This window comes from Lemur catta, chromosome 9 (assembly GCF_020740605.2).
Source record: "Lemur catta isolate mLemCat1 chromosome 9, mLemCat1.pri, whole genome shotgun sequence".
NCBI classification, from domain to species: domain Eukaryota; kingdom Metazoa; phylum Chordata; class Mammalia; order Primates; family Lemuridae; genus Lemur; species Lemur catta.
This window is the reverse complement of record NC_059136.1, coordinates 50,295,939-50,316,892: the sequence shown is the minus strand read 5'-3', so window position 1 is coordinate 50,316,892 and position 20,954 is coordinate 50,295,939. Positions and strand designations below refer to the sequence as shown.

At 41.8% G+C, this 20,954-nt stretch overlaps 1 protein-coding gene across 8 annotated transcripts in view; it reads right to left on the bottom strand.

The window, feature by feature from the left end:
- Positions 1–8,250: 8,250 nt before the first annotated feature.
- Positions 8,251–20,954, bottom strand: part of SYBU (syntabulin) — a 65,971-nt gene continuing 53,267 nt past the window's right edge. For all 8 annotated transcript variants that reach the window (XM_045560421.1, XM_045560420.1, XM_045560424.1 and 5 more), the window contains 4 exons: positions 19,586–19,688; positions 13,837–14,040; positions 11,948–12,097; positions 8,251–10,074 (listed from right to left, as the gene is read on the bottom strand). In XM_045560421.1, the coding sequence (XP_045416377.1) occupies positions 8,973–10,074; positions 11,948–12,097; positions 13,837–14,040; positions 19,586–19,688 (1,559 nt within the window). In that variant the 3' untranslated portion in view covers positions 8,251–8,972. The remainder of the gene's footprint in view (positions 10,075–11,947; positions 12,098–13,836; positions 14,041–19,585; positions 19,689–20,954) is intronic.

Below are 20,954 nucleotides of genomic sequence, written 5' to 3'. Positions count from 1 at the left end.
TCCTTTAGCTACTAAATTTATGACTTCTGTTTTTGTTTTCTTAATTTTAATAAACAATTGTCAGTTTTAGAAGCTTACTAAAAGTAAAGAAGTATGGGCAGGCTTAGGTAGAATTAGAGAAGTTCTACCCATTATCTGAATTGTGCATTTCATGTTCTGAGATAATAAGTCATCAAAGACATGAAACTTACTTCATGTTTTTTATGTAGACATTTCATGGTTTCCAACCTTTCCTTTTTAGCTAAGGATATGCTCTCTTGGCTCTTTTGTGGAAGCATATTTAATTGAGTCAACATTTTAGAACTGAAAATTTAAAATTCTGCATGTGAATTCCTCAGTTTTGACATGCATTCACCTCTGGCCAGGGCAATGATTATTCCTAGATGGATATTGGTAGTTGGGAAGAAGACAGCTGTAGCAACTGGTATCTGGGTCAAGTTTCCAACATCACTGTACAAGCTACCATCATAATGTAAACCTAACCATAGCCAATGTTCCAAAAAGCCTGAATTGTGTCAATAATGGTGGGTTTACTAAAGGGATGGTCTTGGACAGATATAGTTAAACATACTCATTTTCTTTAATCCTAGGTAATTCAGATTTGGGATAATTTACTACAATTATTTTCACATTCTTTAGCCTCTTGTTCAAAGGAAATCTTTCATTAGATGTGTGAGCAATAAAGTTACAAGTTGAGCGGTTCTGACTGAAGCTCCAGTTGGGAGCTTGGGAGTCGGTTGGGCCCTATAGATTGTTCCAGGGAAGGAGCTTCTACCCTCTCTTTCAGCTACATTGGAGGGCTAAAGAAGATGGAAGTTTCTTGAACAGCATATTTGACTAGCTAATAAACTTGTTTTTGCCATTTACATTATTTTTTTAATTTGGGTTGCTCTGTCCTAATACAGTATCAAGACACTTCTTTTTTTCTTTGTGTGATTTCTTCCACTTTGTTTAACATAACCAAGGCTGTCAAAAGAGTACAGCAACGGCTAGGAATGCCTTTTGTACTCAACTGTTTCCTTTTTGTTTCACTTTTTTACTTTGCTTCCTACTTTTTATCTTTGGTGCCCCTTAGTCATGGCTGTTGGGCATGCTCAGTAACCAGAGTAAGCTTTGAGGGCTAGTAAGATGTTTTTCACCAGAAGCCTTCAATTTTCTAGGGCTAGAAAGAGAAAACTGTTCCAAGAAATGCCCCTCACCACCCCTTCACCCTCCTGCAACAGATTTCTTTATTTTTACCCTTGCATACCTGCTGCTGACACTGCTAATTCACCAGTAGAAGCTTTTGCAGAGAAACGCACGGAAAGTCTGTGGCCAGTCCAAGACAATCTCAGCTTTCCCTTTCAGGGGAGTTCCATGGCTATTTGTGTAGGTGATTTCCTTATATATAAATCAGATCACACCAACTTTGAGAGCTGCTCAGAGTTCTCAGAGCTGCTGGAGACATGGTGCAGCAATAAACGAATTTCCTGAATTTGCAAGTCTTTAAGATGGAGATGGTTGTAAGGATTAATTGAGACTCTTAAGTGTTCAGTATAAGCACTGAACAAATGATAGTTGTTATGAGGCCCTATACACTTCCCACATCTTGCCATGCCGTGATACTGGCAGCCCCTTCCCTTCAAAGAGTGAGAGAAGTTGACTGAGCTTGCAACATTTTATACACCTTTAAATTGAACTGTAAATTACTAAGAAAAAGAATCAACATTTATTACGTGCTCAGCACTGTCTGACTCTTTGACTAATTATATCAATGACTCCTAGCAATCCTGTGAGGTAGATATTATCCCCATTTCACATATAAGGAAACCAAAGCTTAGAAAGTCAATTGTGTGTTTGGTTAATAGGAAATTAGCAAGCTTTGAGAGCAGGTTGTATTCATGGTTAATCAATGTTCTATGTGGACTATGATTTCTAAGCCCTCTCTTGATGAAAACTATTGCCAAAAAGCCTTTATAAATTCCTCTCTAGTTCTTAATGAAAATGGTGTTTCAAATTATAGTAGATAATATCCATTTGTGTGTGCTAAGAACTTGTCTAATAAATATGAAGAAAATTAATCTGGTTTGTATCTTCATATAAATGACAACTGTAATTGAATGCCAATGCCATATAATTAGGCACTTGCAGTTTATTTGAGCCAGATATAATCAAGGCAAAATGAAGTGTCATTTATAGTCACACATTTGTAAAAACAGGCTAATTAACTCATTTGGTTGGGTCATAATGCTAATGAGGTCAAGACCACAGGTTTCATGCGTGAATATTATACCTCGAGACTATCCTGCTATGAACTGTCCCTAACTTTGTCTAGTTATCAATGCATGTCTTTAGGATTAGGTTGAGAGTGAATGGCACAGAAAAAAGCTCATCTCCTTCCATAGAAAATTCAAAGGAACATACTCTGAGTCATTCTTAGGCCAATTTTGGCTGATTATAAGAGAACTATTGCCCAAAGTTAGTTTCATGTGGTAAAATGCTCAAAATAATTTGAATCCTTATACAGCAATGTCGTTTCCAAACCTGTTGGCAAGTCCTGAATAAAAGTAGTACTTCTCTATTTTACAGAGAAAAGTAACACCATCATTAGATATATTGGCCTCTGAAATAAACGCAACATTTTATCGCAGTGCTAAGTGAAGTAAGACGTGCATAAGGATATAGCTATATTTAACTTGGATACTTAAGTTTAAAGTGCTTTTTTTACTTCATGAGGCTCTGCAGTGCATCTGAACCTCATAATTGCCTAATCTGTCTTGATTAGAAAGAGCCCTTATGGGGTTAGGTAGTACATGGGTGATCATTTTTAACTTTTCCATGTACTGCTTTCAGTCAGAGATGTGAAAATTATTAAGACTTCTCAGTTTTCATTTTCTGTATATAGCCAACAAGCTAGAAATAATGTGCTGGTTCAGGAGAATTAAAGGTCAGTTTAAAATGCAAGCACCTATTGTTTACTGTAGAAAGTGAGAGTGCTAAACCATTTCAAACACTGTGAGTACTTTGATTGCAAGGAAGAGGAGGGAGGTTTCTTACTGCACCATCAAATTAGAAAAGCTATGATGCCTACCTTTAATATTCACAGAAGGAGTCCAGACTGTTGGTTTTAATTGTTGTTTTATATCACCATACTCCCAGATGCTTACATGGCTTCTTTACTCTGAGTAAGAGATAATGTGTCCTCTTCACAGTTAAACCAACAGAGCAAACTAAATTTTGTGAGAAAGGTTAAAAAACAATTCCATTAAGTATTCATTTGTTTAGGGCAATAGAGAACCGAATTTTCAGCATTAACCAGATTACTATTCCAATTGATAGCTTTTGTACATGAGATCTTACCTGAACTGGCAATTTTCAAAGAATCTGATATATAATGAAATTATTTGCAAGCTGTTCTCAGAGTTGATACCAGGACCACCATGGGAGGGTTGGGGGGAATGGCAGGGCCTGGTGTCTCTGTTTCAAACACTTGACTTGTATGTGTTTTATATATTGTTTTTTTTTTTTTATGTTTAAAATACTTTTTAAAGAGGTAAACCTTTTAACAAACTTGAATGCTACTAACATATTCCAATCTTTTAACAAAGCTATGCTGAGTAGCACTTAAACCTTTTTTGCATTTTAAAATTCTTTGGAATTATTGTTATAACCATTAGTTATAAAGATCATTATGATTGTGAGAAAATCAGTGGTCACAGCAGAGCATGTCTTCTAGTGGTTTAAAAATAATTACTTGATATAAACCTCTTTTATTCTATTTGGACATTTGTTTTTGTTCAGGACAATTGGGAGTTTGTGATCTTCTTTCAAGATCTGAGTGCAATAAACAGTTAGTTTTCATTTCCTAGATTACTGTCTCATTTTGCACATTTTACCTGGCAAGACTGGGAATAAATAAAATTTTATAAAAGTGCTCACTGACCCCAAATGGAAGTGGGAAACTACCCCAAACCTTTTAATATGAAAAACCCTCAAGAGAAAAACATGTCAGACCCAATGACTACTTAGGGCCAATGATAAATGCAAATCACAGACTTCCTTTTTCTTCTGCCACAAATGTCAGAAACGCTTGGCATCTGAGTGCATTGCATTTTTTCCCCCTTTTCTGAACAGCTCAACTTGGAAAGGTCAACATATCCCTTTGGGAAAAATCTTTTCTTATAAATTGGAATGTTTGCACACATAACTGTAGGAAATGTTTAACATTTGCTTTGATGGAACAGCAATTTGTTCAATAGAATAGAATTGTTCTTTTTTTTTTTTTTCCATTTTCCTGCCTGTTTGTATATCACAGGCCCCAAATTACTGAAAGCAACTTTGAGGCAATTATTTCTATGGGATCAGATCATCCTGTCCACAAAACCAGCCAACGCCTTGGGCTTCCGAAAGGCAAGCATGTTCCATCTTTTATTTACTCCAAGGGACTCATTTGTAAGAGACTTTGTTCTGAATAAAAGCAGTAATTTTCCACAGACTGTCCATGCTGAAACCCCGAAGAAGGAGGGGGAGGGGGAAAAGGAGGAAAAGAAAAAGAATAACTACTCCAGGATCTCCTGGGTTTTTTGTTGTTGTTGTTGTTGTTGCTGTTGTTAACCTTTGTGCAAATTTGTTCCAGTGTAGATAGGATATGCAGTGTCCAGTGTCTTAAATGAGTTACTTTGAATCTTTTGGTGTATGTAAAGGATACACGACATTAAGACAATGAAGCAGTTTGCAGTTGGTGATCAGCTGCCTCCAATTTGATAATCTACATAAATATTTGTGGTTCCTGGAGAATCCATTCTAACCAGAGCCCATTTCTGTTCATCTTGAATTGATGAAGAACAATGTTCAGTTGTATGGTTGTATTTGTTTCTGTAGCAACAAGCAGATACCAAAAACAGGCTTATAATTTTCTTAAAGTAAAAGTGCTTTTAGCAGTGACTAAAAATAAACACAAGGAGGGACTTTAAGGAAGATACCAGCATCCAGGTATTGGTCTGGGCTGTACTACAGGAAGGGACTTGAGTCAGCATGGCCTATTATTTTGGGACAGTTCCCATTATTCACCTCTAGAAATAGTTTCCTTTCCATTTTAGCCAAATCCCCCTACTGCTAAGTAGAGCTGCAAGCTGTGTGCTGTGTTAAGTATAAATGTGTGTGCCCAAGGCACGTGTGTATTCCAATAGAAATGTCCTTTCGGAGACAAACCACCTCTCTCTATACATGTATCCTTGTGCCCTAGATCCTCTCCCTTCTCAAGGGCTGCTCTTCTTCAATTAACCCTTCTTTCCTATGTCATCAATTTATTTCTTTTCATTGGCTCAATCACAAAAGCAAATGTGTTCTATCTCCTCTCGATATTAAAAAATAAAACAAACCCTTGACCTCATATCTCTGTGCAACTACCAACCACTTCCCTACTTTCTCCTTCACACAAAAACTTAAGAAAACAAATTAGCTGCACACATTTATTTCTACTTTCTCTCTTCCATCCTCATTTCTCCAAAGAAAATGACCTTGACAATGCTATTAAGACTTTGATGCCAAAGCCAATGGATATGTAACTGTTCTCATGTTACTCAATTTTTTTAATAGGATTTCAACACAGTTGACTTGAATCACTCTTCTCTCTTGCTTTTCATAATGTTACATTCACTTAGTTTTCCTCCTACATTTTGGGCTGCCTCTTCTCCAGCTGTTTTGCTGGTTCTTCATCCTCCACCCCTCCAAATGGGGCAGTACCACAGGACTTAGTTTCTGGACTTTCTTTACACTCTTCTGGGATGATCTCACCTGTTCCCATGGTTTTAAATACTATGTGAATGCCAGGGAGCCTCAACTTTATAACTCTAGCCCTGACAGGTCCCTAGATTTCACATTCATATATGTAGCTACTCTTGACATCTCCACATAGATATTTTAATAGACATCTCAATTTTATTTTCCCAAACTTGTTTCTCTTGAATTCTTTCCCTTCTCAGCAAATGGCAGCACCACTGATTCAGTTGCTCAAGTCAAACACCAGAGTCGTCCTTACTTTTTCTCTTTTCCTTACATCCTGCCCCACATCTAATCCATAAGAAATCACATCAGTTCTATTTCAAGCTATATCTTTAATTATTCAACTTAACCTTTGTATCTACTTCCTCCTCCAAATTGTCATAATCTCTCATCTGGATGATTACAGGAGAGCCCTCAATGGTGTCCCCGTTTTCCTTCCTGCCCACCTACAATGCACTCTACACCTAGCAGCTAGAGTTAGAAAAAGAGAGAAAAACAGATTATATCTGTTTTTTTGTTTTTTTTTGAGACAGAGTCTTGCTCTGTTGCCCGGGCTAGAGTGAGTGCCGTGCCGTCAGCCTAGCTCACAGCAACCTCAAACTCCTGGGCTCAAGCGATCCTCCTGCCTCAGCCTCCCGAGTAGCTGGGACTACAGGCATGTGCCACCATGCCTGGCTAATTTTTTCTATATATATTTTTAGTTGTTCAGCTAATTTCTTTCTATTTTTAGTAGAGACGGGGTCTCACTCTTGCTCAGGCTGGTCTCGAACTCCTGACCTCGAGCGATCCACCCGCCTCGGCCTCCCAGAGTGCTAGGATTACAGGCGTGAGCCACCGCGCCCGGCCTATATCTGTTTAAAGTCATAAAGTTCATCAATATGTTCTCATTATACTGGGGATAAATTCAAACTCCTACCATGGTTTTCACCTGCAGTCTCCAACCCCTAGGCCGTGGACCTGTACTGGTCCGTGGCCTGCTAGGAACTGGGCCACACAGCAGGAGGTGAGCAGTGGCTGAGCGAGCGAAGCTTCATCTGTCTTTCAATCCGCTCCCCATCACTCACATCACTGCCTGAGCTCCATCTCCTGTCAGATCAGTAGCGGCATTAGATTCTGCATTATGGTGAGTTGTAGGATTATTTCATTATATATTACAATGTAATAATAATAACAATAAAGTACACAATAAATGTAATGCACTTAAGTCATCCTGACACCATCCCTCCCCACCCCCCGCCAGTCTGTGGAAAAATTGTCTTCTATGAAATTGGTCCCTGGTGCCAACAAGGTTGGGGACTGCTGGTTTACATGGCCCCATACGAACCAGCTTTCTGTCTACTTCTGCTGTCTTCCCCCTGCCCCTTACTCTGCTGTAGGCACACTGGCATCTTTCATGCTCCTATCACATGCTGAGCCCTCTTCTGCCTCAGGGCCTTGGCAGTTGTTCTTTTTGTAACATTTTACCCTTTATCTTCATGATTGACTCTTTTTCATCCATTGGCACCAATGTTACTTCTTCAGAGATGTGTTTCCTTACCTTTACCCCATCACTCTTGGTCAAAACACCTTGTTTATTTCCTTCAAAGCACTTACCACTATCTAAAACTATCTTGTTTATGTGTTGGCATGTATGTAAGCTCCTTGAGAGCAGAAACCTTGTCTGTTTTCTTCACTAATCCATCCAGTAAAGTGCCTAGCTAGCATGTGAGTACCTAATAAGCTACTCATTCAACCGCTGTTTTTAAACCTCCTACTCTGTGTCAGGTACTATTTAGTTCCTGACATATATCTGTGAGTAAAACAGAAAACTGATCCCAGCCCTCACAGAGTTATTTCAGCAGGGAAGATGGGTAATAACCAAGACATAGTAAGTAAAACAGTGCTATGGAAGAAGAGCCTCTGAATGAGAACTTAGGATATTCTCCAGGTCTCTTCCCTTTATGTGGTAAAGTAGAAAAGGCATTTGCTTTGCAGACACTTGAAATCCTAGCTCGTGGAGATGAACTTGGAGATCCTGAGCAACTTTCCTCTTTGAAGTTTAGCTCCCTTATCTATAAAATAGAATACTCACCTCATAAGGTTGGTGTAAGGAGTGAATGAATACAGATCAAATATCATCTTATCCCTTCCCAGCCACCCACCCTCACCCTATCATTCCAAGGGAAGGAGGGCATATGGCACTACCAATTTCTCCCTCTCCAGTACAACTAGCATGCTTAAAAATTAGCCCAACTTTCCTAAAAACATTCTATACATGCTTACTGAATAAATATGTGGACAAACAAGTGGATCAGTAATTTAAAAGCAAACAAAGCCATTTTATTTAGAAATGATACTTTTTTATCAGGGTAGGAAATCCTCATCTTTCCTTAATTATTTTTCCCTCTTTCTCATTTCTTAATTCCATTTTTATAGACCATTATTAATAAATATGGAAGATCTGCTATTCATTTAATCTTTCTTACATAAAGAAGTAAACTCACAGACATTATCTTATAGGAGGATAAAACATTTATTTAGATGGAAACACTAATCTTTATTTTTATCATGCTGATGTGTGTGGTTACAAACAATTTCCAATAAAACACTATATATAATAAGCAAAAAATAAGTTAGTACAATGTAAACTTACATACAGTTTCATCAATTAACAGGTTTAAGAACAAACAAGCCATTTAAGACTTCGGAGCTACATTTAGTAAAAAATTGCAAACACTCAAACCTTATCAACCCCAAGTAAGACACTAAAGAGCTATTCAAGACTTCTTCAAACCAATTACACAAATACATTTTTATTTTTGGTTACAGTCCCCTGCTATGCACAAGACCATTGGAATGCTGGAACAATTACACATTTTAAAACGGCACAAAGCAAAGCAAGGAGATAACATGCCAGCCTTAGAGAAGCTGTCTTGAAAGTGCAAACTTTGCATTTTCTCTTCCTGAACCACTAGGATAAGAACGGGTACCTCGGACGACACGGCAGGGTCATGAGCATGCTTTCTATACCATACTGGTGGGACATTTACTGGAACCGGGTCTCCATGCCTTTGAAGATACCTCCAGTTTTAAACGGTGAACAGGCTTCAACGAAATGTAGTGCAAATCAAATACTGAGGAGCAAAACGACAGAAGAGAGACCGCCGTAGATCGACCTCCCACCTGGCACAACCCACACGGGACACATTGGCACACGGTCACAGCAACTTCTAAGTTTTGATGTGGAAGGCGGTGCGGCGGAGCGAATGCAGGGCGACCACACAGCAGCCCCGGAGCAAGGCTCCAATGTTATAGACAGGATCTGTCCCCCCCCTCTGAGTACTGAATGCCCACAGGACGGTGGGGACCACGGGGGCAGCCACGGCCAGGAGATCCACCAGGAAACTGCGGCTCCAGTACTGCTTCCCGACGCCCCCGCGAGAGAGCGGGGTGATGCCATCCAACTTTTCTTCCGAGCAGGCTGCAAAATCCAGCTCTCTCATGAGGCTGCTGGCGCGCGCTGCCACCTCCGCCGCGGTGTACGCGGTCTCCACGGGAGACAAAAGGATGGCCGAGTTCGGATTTCTCGGCGTCAAATCCACCACTAAGGCAGAGAGGGACTCCGGGAAGCTCTCGGTGGAGTCAGGCCCAGACTCATCGGGGGATGCCGAGCTCGAGGGACAGAGGTCCCGGAGCTGCAGCACGTTCCGAACGAGCTCCGAGACGGCGGGGCTGTAGGGCACCAAGTCGGTCTGCACGGCCCGCTCCACCGCCGCGCCGCGCGCCCCCACACCCTCCGCGGGGGGCGGCTCAGGGGCTTCGGCCCTGGGGCTGGAATGAACAATCTCCAGGTCACCAGATTCTGCGGTGGTGGCTGTCACCATCTCATCAAACAGATCTGCACAGTCGGCCGTGCTATCTGCCACCAGCAGCTCTCTCTCAGCCCCTTCCTCGGTGACCTGCTCTTCCAGAGATAAGCCATCTGCTACCTTGCCAAGAGGGGGGTTTAGGGTGAAGCTTTTCTCGGGGGAGTCGCATGGAAAGTCGAGGCACAGTTCATCCCTCAGAGAGCCATTGTGTGCCATCTCCATGCTCTGAAGCAGAGACTCCAACTTCTTGTTTTGGATGTTGATGTCCACAAAGTATTTCTGAATGCCTTTATCTTTATCAGCCAAGCTGCTTCTCATGGTTTCAATGACCTGTTTGAGCTGTTTAATCTCTTTCCTGGCTTCCTTGAGTGCCAACTGGGCCTCCACCCGGTGGCATTCTTCCTCAATCCAGTCTTCTCGCATACGGGCCAGCTGGGACTTAAGCTCCACAATTTCAGTTTCCCTACGCCAAGATAAGCACGGTTAAAAACAAAGGTCAACTTTGAATCAGGCAGCAAGCAATTCTGACACACAGCCAAGAAAGAGGCCATACTTTTCCACTTGAAGGATAGACGTTAAAGCAGTTTTGAAAATTTTTTCTTTGGCAGGTATTAACCATGAACTTCCCCCCATAATTGTAAAATGGCTAAAGCAGTAATAGTAATCAGATTCTGAATCATAATAGCTACCATCATTTCCTTTTCTGAGTACTCAGTATGAGTCAGGCATTGCACTAAGTACATTATAAGTTTATCTTCTACTCAATACATAATATTTGAAATTTCATTATTAAAACACTTTAGAGCCTCTTTTGTCTTTTAGAGATATTTTATTTTTATTTTAGACATATTTTAGAGTTGCTTTTATCTTCATAGCCTACCTGTTCATAATGTCTACAAACAGTTTGTGGGAAAAAAGGCCAGTTTACTTTTAATTACTTATTAAAGACAGAATGTGGACTGAAAAGTGTTACCCTTGCAAACTGTTCTGATTTTATTGCAATGATAATTGAACATTATTGTTATATAATGCATATATAGTATTATATTATATATGCATATATAATATAATCACATTATATTATATAATGCTACTTATTGCAAGGACTTTGTGAAAAGTTGCTTATTCTAATTCCTTTCAGGCAGGATGATATTGAATTCATCCTATGCTGAGGAGAATCTATCCTATTTTTTAGATCCTTCAAAAGAAACTATTTTAAGATCTTTGTTAAGAAACTTGTTCTTACATATAATTTCTTCTCAGTCAATGTAAATATATGTCCTTAAATTCCTAGAGGATATGAAGACCAGGCAGTCAGGATCCTCATATATATAAAGAGATGTTAGTATTGCTTCTTTAAGTTTGGGCTTGGATATTTTCTCAAGTTTTGCTGCTTTCCCATTCCTCTCTGCCTTGAAAGCTCAAATCCTCCCATGGATTCTTCAAATCATAAACTAAACATTCCAGAAAGTAGAGTCTGGCTCATCTTAGAGGTGCGTTTGGGTCTCATGTCTACTGAGATGAGGAACCAAATCAACCTAGAAGATGGAAAATCTCCCTCCCCACAGCCTGCACCCCAGTCTGCCCACGGGTTTATCAACCAAAGTCCTTGGGTCTTCTCCATATCCGTGAAGCAGCATAGGGGGTTTGGGCTGATTAGGCAGCCATGTGCTGAATCAGACCTCAGGCTCCCACAGAACACAAATGCCACCTCACCCTGAGCACACAGCTACCCTGATCAGAGCTCTTCTAGGCTGTGCCTCAATGTTCCAGGGGAAAACCATCAAGCAGAAAAACTGGCCTGCTCCCAAGGTGCCAAAGGTCTTCTCTCTGAGATAAGATCTCTTAAACACGGGCTTTTTTGTTTGTTTGTTTGTTTTCAACCTTAACACTTGGCCAAGAATAACGAACCCCTCCCTTAAGTCCAGAAATAGCTTGCAGGAATCACAATGCAAGCAGATATCCACTCTTGCACAGAGATAAACAGGGCTTAATTGGCCCATTGTGTGTGACCCCTTCTGCTGGAAATACAGGACTGTTCCTGCAAGTGTTTCTGCCATTTAAAAATAGTCATGCACACACCCAGTTCTTCACATCAAAGCTGTATATATCCAGAAAAAGCAGAGGATCCCCTCTGACCCTGTGAACTCCTGAAACAGCTAAATCACATAGAATTATGAAATGGCTGTCTTTTCAAAGACAGATTTTAAAAGTTTGACAGAAGTTGAAATAAAATCATATTTTCCTTTTCTATTTTCCTATAGTTTGGGTTCACATTTCATTTTACGGAAAAAGAAACTGTCCTAAACCACACTGAGCAAGGAATGCAGGTTCACCTCTCGTGAAGTCGGCGCTCGGACTCCTTCAGCTTGGTCTTGAGGTGTCTCACCGTAACCTCTTTCTGCTGCAGGGGAGTCAAGTACTGCTCTGGATTCGGGGGTCTGACACCGTGATTTTCACCACAAGACAGGTACCTTCCTGAACGCCTGAAACAATCCCAGTAATGAAATGTTACTTTTGACCCTGTTTCCTTTTCTATAAAAAGTAATACACCACGTTATGGACTCAATGTTTGTGTCCTCTCAAAATTCCTATGTGAGGATCCTAATTCCCAAGAAGGTGGGGCCTTTGGGAGGTGATTATGTCGTGAGTGTGGAGACCAATGGATTCGTGCCCTAGTGAGCTTTCCAGCTCTCTCCTTCCACCTCGTGAGGACACAATAAGAAGTTGGCAGTCTGCATCCCAGAAGAAAGCCTTTCCCAGAACCAGACCATGTGGGCACCCTGATCTTGGACCTAAGTCTACGGCGCTTAGTCTATGGTGCTCTAAAGATTTGGACCAAAGTATATGGTACTTTGTTGTAGCCACATGAACTAAGATACACAGCTAACAACTTGAGAAGGAATGGCAGCTGTGTGCTGGGGTCTTAAACCGCAACAATTGGTGACCTCCCTTCAGAAGGTAAACGGTAACATACCTGCCAATCCTATGACTGTTCATTACTTGGAAGACTGAGGGATGTGTCTGTGGAGTGCTGGAGGGGATTGGGACGGTAGAGAAGGAAGATTTTCTATGGCTTAGGAATGTTCTCATACAAAATAATGCACAATTGTCTACAGGCCTGAGCTGTCAGTTCAAAGTAATATGCAGGACAAAGAGTGGGAAAGGTGGGAGGGAAGGAAGGGAGCAAGATGACCTAACTTCCCACACAATATGCTACTGTCTGAAGGTCCTGATTGTTGTTAGGTGAAATCAAACTGTTCTGATACCCATCCCTGATGTGAGTGTGCTGATTTGGTGGAAATGGAAAATTCCTTTTTCTGAAGGGAACAAGTTCCTTCCTCTACTCCACTCTCACCAGTGTATTTTGCAAGAGAGGCGCTCAGTGTTCTACAAAACAGCCCTCTCTGGAATGTTGGCCCCACTCAGGCCCGGCTAGGAGCTGGGCACCCATGCTGTAAGAGAGCTGCAGGGACACCCAGAAGGAAGAAGCCCAAAAGAGGAGGGCTGCCAGCTCCTTCCTGACTCTAGCACAATCCTGGCCACTGTGCAGCTGGCTCCTGAGGTGTCCAGTGTCCAGTTCCCACCCCTGTCGTGGCCCCTTTGGAAGTACAATTTCTTCTTTCTGATCTGCACCCACCCCATACTATTAACTCCTTGCTTGCCCTTCCCCTCTCACTTCCTCAGGGAGGCCTCCCCCATCCCTCCAGACTGAGCTGGGCCCCTCCCCACCTTTCACAAACTCATAAAGCAACAAGTGCTTGCAGGGTAATTTTAATTTGTTTTTGTCATTAGATGGCTAATATCTTTCTTCTCCTCTGAGCAGTAAGCACGGGGGCCTTCTCTGTTGTTCACTGCTCTCCTCCCAGTGGTTACAGTACCTGGGGCTCAATAAACCTTTGGCGCTGGCATGGATGACTGAACACAGATAAGATTCTTCCCTGTTCTGAGGGGAATTAGTAGGTCCCTCCTACTGCCAACTGTGCCGTTTTCTCTCACTGCCCAGGAACTGCCTGGACTCTGCACCTTGTTAGAAATTGTGGCTTGTACCCTTCCTGTACCAGCCCTTGAAGGATTAGCTGAGCGTGGGAAAGGAAAGACAAGTGTCTAGAGGCAAAATAAGGCAGGGGATCAAGAGTTGTATACACTTTTTTTCTTTTTTAAAGAAAAGCTTAACAAGTAGGAAAAACTGAGACACATGGATTAGGAGGTGAACAGGACTCACCTCATGATTGGGCTGCAGTCACTTCCTTTGTAGGAGCCCGAGTTGCTACTACTTGGGGAAGAAGGGGCATAACCGGGATGGATGTTAACGGTGCCCAGCTGATTCCTGCACAGCATGGAGAGAAGGTCCTTTTCCCGTGGGGATGGAGGGCTGCTGCCAGCCTTGTAGGATGAAGCTCCATTACTTCGCCCATGAGGACCTCGACTGGGAGTAAAGCATGAAAAATGTTAAAATGCTTCGGGCATAGAGATGCCCGAGTGCCAATGTCTTATTTCTTAAAGCTAGTTACTACTAAGGAAATTCAACTTATGGAGTAGAAAGGGGTAATATATTAGTGCAAACTGTCTAATATATTATTATTATTATTATAATTATTAGTGCACTGTCCTCACATTCAGCCTTCTTCCCACCTGCCCAGTATTTTCTCCCCTTGTATCATTAGCACAAGCAACCTCTCCCTCTGTTGTCCTTTCAAATAGTTTCTGATCACAGAGCTTGTTTTGGATTAAACCCAATTGCGTGCTAAGAACATACACAATGTGAAATGTTGACTTGGCTTAGGTTTATTTTGGAGGCTGTTTTGAAGATGTAGTTTTTATTCCAGTACACCTGTTTCAGCTTAGAAATATTTGGGTTTGGTTCACGCCGGGTTAAGAAAATTAAGGAGGTTCATATGGAGGATGGGGTATGGGAGTTGCCCATAAAGGAGGAGGAGAAAACAGGGCAGATAAACAGCCCACATAAATGTATCAAGTCTATAATTTTGACCACTTAACTTTTCTTTCCTTTTGATCCTCAATGACTTAACACAGCCTTTATCATTTAAGTACAGTTAAATAGTTGTAACAGCCCCGCCTGGTCCCCCTGCCTCTTGCCTTGCCCTCATCAGCAGGAGGCTGACCTGTGGCTGCCCTTGCCTTTCTAATATGAATTTTGAATAGCACTGCCCTCCTCAAAGCCCTTCAATGGCTCCCCGCTGCCTTCAGAATGAAGTCCAGACTCCTTGCATGGCTCACAAGGTCCAATCCTACCATCCCATCCAACCCCATCCTCCACCCCTCCTCCTGCCTCCCCCTGAAGTCCAGCATTCCAAAGGGCTTACAGTTTCCTGAGGGATCCATGCTTTCCACCAGGTTTTTGAACTTATAATATCCTCTGCCTAGAATGTTCTTGTGCTCCCTTTGCTAAGCCCCTGGATAATTCCAGTATACCTCCTACTTCGAGTTCGATGGGAACCCACTCTAAAAAGCCTTCTCTGAACTTTTCTTGCCCTAGGCCAGTGGAGGTGCCACTCTTTGGTGCTGCTCCCTAAAACTCTGTGCAAACTTTCACCACGGAACTTATCCCATGGCATTTCAATTGTACACCTGCTTGTCCTTCCTGCCAGATGGGGGCATCCTTGAGGACAGGAACACAGCCTGTTACTTACATCCCCATTACTTCCTGGCACATGGTAGGTGCTCCCTAAATGATTGATGAATAAACAAATGAGGCTTGAGTCCCTGGCACCTGCCATTTACTAGGAACTTGGGCAAGGAAGGCACTTAACATATGGGGATGGAGATTACACACACACACACACACACACACACACACACACACTTTTCCTGCCTTTCTTACAAAGTTGATCTGAAAAATCAAATCAAAGAATGCATGTGGGTGCATTCCATAAACTGTTAAGTGCAACTCAACTGTAGGCTATTATTACAGGATAAACTTGTTCTAACTTCACTCTTAATCTAGTTCCAGAGATCTGACACCCATAGTGTAAGGAAGTATCTTGAGAATGCTGAAATTACTAAAATAGGATAACAGAGTTCTGTGTCAGGATTATTACTTGGTGGCATTACAAAAAATAAAAGAGGACAAGATACCTTTCATATAGCAGTACTTCTTTTTAACAATCCCCTCTTTGTAATTTTAATTACAGCTGTATGCAACTGACACATCTCAATGAGATACGTGTATAAATGGAAATGTGAGAGTGCATGCAGGTATCCTTGGCTTCAAAACCATAATTACTTATTTAAAATCAAATATAATTTCAACTGGCTGTCAACCTAGCAAATCACACATAAGTAAAACATCACCAAGTTCTAGAGTTAAAAGTTCTTTGCTTTTGAAATCATTCAAATGAACTTTCTTTCCTTTTCCTGAGAAGGGGACACTTTATATGGAACAGATGGGCTGACAGCTTTGTGATAAATCAACTTCAGCAGTGCAGGGTAGGAAGAACTTCATGAGGCGCTGAAAGGAACATGGACCCTGGCTTGGATTTTCTTTTCCATGCTTCACTCCCAAGTCTGACACCAACCAGACCAACATTCTTAATGTGACTCTGAGAAATATGGAGGATTAACCACTACAAGTTAGGACAGAATGTGAAGAGCTGTCCCTTGTGTTTACCTGGGGAGTTCTAGTCCAAGTTAACCTTCACTGGGAATCTTCTGTGCCCCTAGGGCTGTTCCAGCTGCTTCACAAACATTGTTTAGAAAATAAATTATTAGACTCTTTGTAAGAGCTAACTTTCAAAAAGAAACACCCTTAAAATATCAGTTCTGTTCCTTTCATTTAGTTTAGTTCAAATGCCAACATGTGCAGGTACAAACTCTTCATGGATGATGATAAAAAAAACATTTTCAAAGAAGCAGCTGGGATTCCATGTTTGTCGATGCCACCCTCCTCAGCCCACCCTAAATCCCTCGGTCTGGTAGACAAGAAGAAAGCAGTCCACAGACAGGACAGGAAATTCTGCTGACCCTGCACCCTTCTGCATACCTGAATACAGTAACTGGAAAGTGAGAGGAAAGCAGTGAAGAAGGAGACCCCGTGGGTGACCCAGGTGAGTGCTTACTATTACTGTCACCACCATCATCACCATGATCATTGTGAGCACTGAACTGTGTCCCCACCCCAAACTCATATACTGAAGCCCTAACTCCCAGTACCTCAGAATGTGACTGTATTTGGAGATAGGGCTTTCAAAAGAGAAAAATAAGTTAAAATGAAGAAGTTAGGGTGGGCCCTAGTGCAGTTTAACTGGTGTCCTTATAAGAAGAGAGGATTTGAACACAGACATGAACAGAGGGAAGACAATATGAAGACAGCCATCCACCAGCTGAGGAGAGAGGTCTCAGAAGACATCAACCCTGCAGACACCTTGACCTCGGACTTCCAGCCTCCAGAATTATAAGTGAATAAATTTCTGTTATTTAGGCCCCCCAGTCTGTGGTACTTGGTTATGAAGCCCTAGCAGACGAATATAATCACCACCATTAATGCCGCTATAGTCAGCAGCACCACCACTGTGTCTACGAGTATTACTTTTACCACCACTGACAAAAACAACCATTTATGGACCCTTTTACTAAATTCTGGGCACCATGCCAAGCACTCACATATATCAGCTCATTTAACTCAGTGAAGCAGGTGCTATTATTACCCCATTTTCCAGAAGAGGAAACTGAGGCTTGGGGTCATAAGCATAACAAACTGACCTCAAACCCAGTATGACTCTAAAGCCCAAGCTTTTTTTTGTTGTTGTTCTCCCTATCCCTTCTATCTGCTTCTCATCAGATTATGGTTTTAGTTTATGAAAGAGAATTCCTTAGAAATATTGGCAGAGGTAGCTTTCTATTAGATGAAATAATTTGTAAGTCTTTAAAGTTTTGTTTATAAAATCACCTATCAAAATATTCTCACCCACTCTACCTGTTCCTCATGTCTCCCACCCAGCCTCCCTCCCAGGAGCTAATTCTCCCAGGAGAAAGGTCATTTACCACAGGAGGCATCAGCCAATTAAAAGGATCTCAAGCTACTGCAGAGTTTGGCATAGATTTAAAAAAAAAAGTTAGGATAATAGCACATTGCCAATTTCAATTTTTCCATCTATTAAGTTTTGTTAAACCTTTGAAGTCTATTAGTGCTTGGCTACAGTACATTCTAGGATAAGCATATAATTGATTTGCATATAATTATTTTTATCTATTGTACATTAATTTTTGATCATTTAAAGATACCATAAAGTCCAGACTATAATTTTTCCCTAAGTCACTCTGTATTATTGACAAGACCTTGAAATTTAATCACAAACACAAATTGCTTTGAAATATTTAATAAAGTTGGCTTCCTCTAGAGGTTTTCCTTTTTCCTTTATTTTTTTCTTTTTTTGGCCTATGTTATTTGATAACTTGTACCATGGGCATGTGCTAATTTCTTGAATGGGTTAGATAAATGGTTTATTCTCAGAGCAAACCACATCTGATTTATACAGAAAATATTTATTAATATATCCATGCCCTGTAATCCCAGAGGCATATTATTGGCAAAATAGAGGGGCTTTGAGGATAGAACAATTGCAATTTTTTTATTGTGGACTTTGCTCTTTTGTTACAGGTTTGTCTGGCTTCAGCTTTATTTTTAACAAAAAAGGGACCCTGGGCGTCTCGGGTCCCTTTATAAACATTGGCTAGATCTTCTGCTTACCCAAGAGAAATAGGAAATATTTGCTTGCCAAGTCCTAGAAATGCAAGCTTTTAGAATCTAAATGGTTTTTCTCCAGAAAGGGACCTTAAAAAATCATTTAGTCCAACCCCCTTTTTACAAATTTGGACACTGTGTCCCAAGACAATCACGTGACTTGATAAAGTCAGGGAATGAGACATCCCCAGGTGTTGGGGCTCACTCCTTCGAGTCCTGCTCAGAGCGCCCCTCATCACTGCAGCCTCCTGGGACCAGCCAATCTAAGATATACCACACACCCCATTACTCTCTATATCCTTTCCCTGCATGTTTGTTAAAATAATTGCATTATTTAGCTATTTATTGTCTTTCTTGCCCTACTAGAATCAATATAATTTTCATAGAGCTTTGTTTTCTCATAGCAGCTGCTCAGTAAATACTTGCTGAACGAATGAATGAATAAAGCCAGTGGTGGCATGCAGAGAATCCTGGGGCTTACAACCCTTCCCATTAAATGTGAACGGTGGCTCCCATTTTCCCACAGTCCTCCTCTCCCTCAATTCAAATAGCATCCATGGTGAACATTTGTTGACGCTTACTATCTCCAAGCACTGACCTAGACTTTATAGGTGGACAGCTCTATTGTACAGATGAGGAAACTGAGGCACAGAGAAGCCAAACAGCTTACTCAGAGCCATAGAGCCTGCAGAGGGTGGAGCTGACATTGGAACCAGGGCAGCTGGGAGTCAGAGCCCACGCATGTAGCAAGCAGCGTGCTCTGGGGCCTCTCCCAGTGGTGGCCGCCCACGCCTATGGACTTCGCACTGTCTTCACTCCTTCCCCAGGTACATCCTGGGAGTGGTTACCGGGTAACTGCTTCCTTCACAAAGATAAATAATGGAAGCCCGGCCAGAGGAAAGGGTGAAGCCAGAGGCTTCACAGCCAAGAGACAACAGATTCATCAAGGGGAGGCGGGGTGGGAAGGGCTTAATACCCCGGAGGGTACACAGGTGAGTGAGGGAAAGAGAGGAGGGAGAGGAGGAGGAGCGGAGGAGCGGACACAGCCAAAGGCTGGACGGGAGACAGCCCCGGGGGGACACACACAGGCGAGCCCCGTGACCACAGCAGGTAAGGTAGGGAAAGGTCCCAACTTTAAATCACCAAAAACCCTCACTGAATAATAATAAAATATGAACGCACAGCAATCCGGGTGGTTCTACGGATGCATAAGGTACAGGTAAGTCCCTGTGTAAAGAGTCTTAATGACAGCGCAGGAGACAGTGCCTACTTGCGTGGAAAAGATGACCGCTTGTTTCCCGCAGTAGACATGTGGACCTCAGGAGCGGAAATGCTGCCCGTGCTGCTCGAGGAGCTAAAATCAGCTTCGCTACCTGAAAAACAACAGGGGAGAGAGAAGCGTGAGGGAAGGGAGACCGAGAACATGCTGGCCGGTCTCTGCCGTGCAGGTCCCTGGCTCTGTGTCTGCACACGCCGGCTCGGCGCGTGCCAAGATTCCAGAGCTTCCAGGCTCTCCGCGTTTTCCTCAAAGCAGACGGGAGAAGGCACAGCACAAGGATATCATTTCATAAATACAGCTCAGAAGCCCAGAAAGGCTGGTTTCATAAAGAGGCCGGTCTTCGAGCAGGCGACCAACAGTGACCCAAGCGGGCCGAGAAACGCACGGCTCTCCTGTGTGCCAGCCCAAACTTGGGGCAAATGCACTAGCATACTTAGCAGTCCAAGTGTAGTTTTTCCAAGAGAGTTTATCTTTGGGCTTTTGTAGTCAGGTAGTCATACCTGAATTTGGCACGTTAAGTCCAGAGACAGCGAGTTAGAAGCAGTCTATCTGATTACTGACTTTCTCTGACTTTTGCAGCTTCAGTTTTTCTACAAAGAACAGAGCCTTAACCCAAAAGTAGGAATTTAACATTTCCAAACATAATGACAGTGATGGAACCTGTGAATTATACTGAAATCTGGAATTTTAGCTTTGGCGTGGGGCTGGGGCTGAGGTTGTTCGTTAGTTCACAAAGATCACATTATGAGTACGGACTAGAGTTGGGTGTTTAATTATAATAGAAACATGCTGTGTGGTAGAATAATTCATATAAATTCATTCTAACAAAAATGCATAATTCTGAAATAGTAACAATGGAAACAGTCCCATAGATTGCCTGGGGAATGAGGGGAGGTGGAAGAGGAAAGATAGAATAACAGAAAGGAGGAAAAGAGGAATTTTTTCTAATAGATGAGATTTCAATGAACTTCTAGAAAACAAATCTAGGTATACAACTTCATTTGACCTTGTTACTCAACTCCTACAACACAATTTGTGACTCTTCTGGTCTATAACCCAGAGCCAGCCCACATTTCTGAGCTGAGGAAAATATGAATGATCTAAATCCTTGAGTTTTTAACAAGCAATGAACAATAAGTATCATGATAACAACTATTTATTGAATGCCTACTAGGTTCCAGGCCCTGTATGAGATGCTTTCTATTCTCTATGTCATTTAATCTTGACAACTTTGTAAAACAGACATTAATCTCACTATTCTGCTATTGAGGGAACTGAAACTGTTTTGCACAAGACTTGTAGGTGATGAATCCTGTTCAGGACCAAATCCTCGTGCTACTTTTCCCATGCCAGGCTTTGT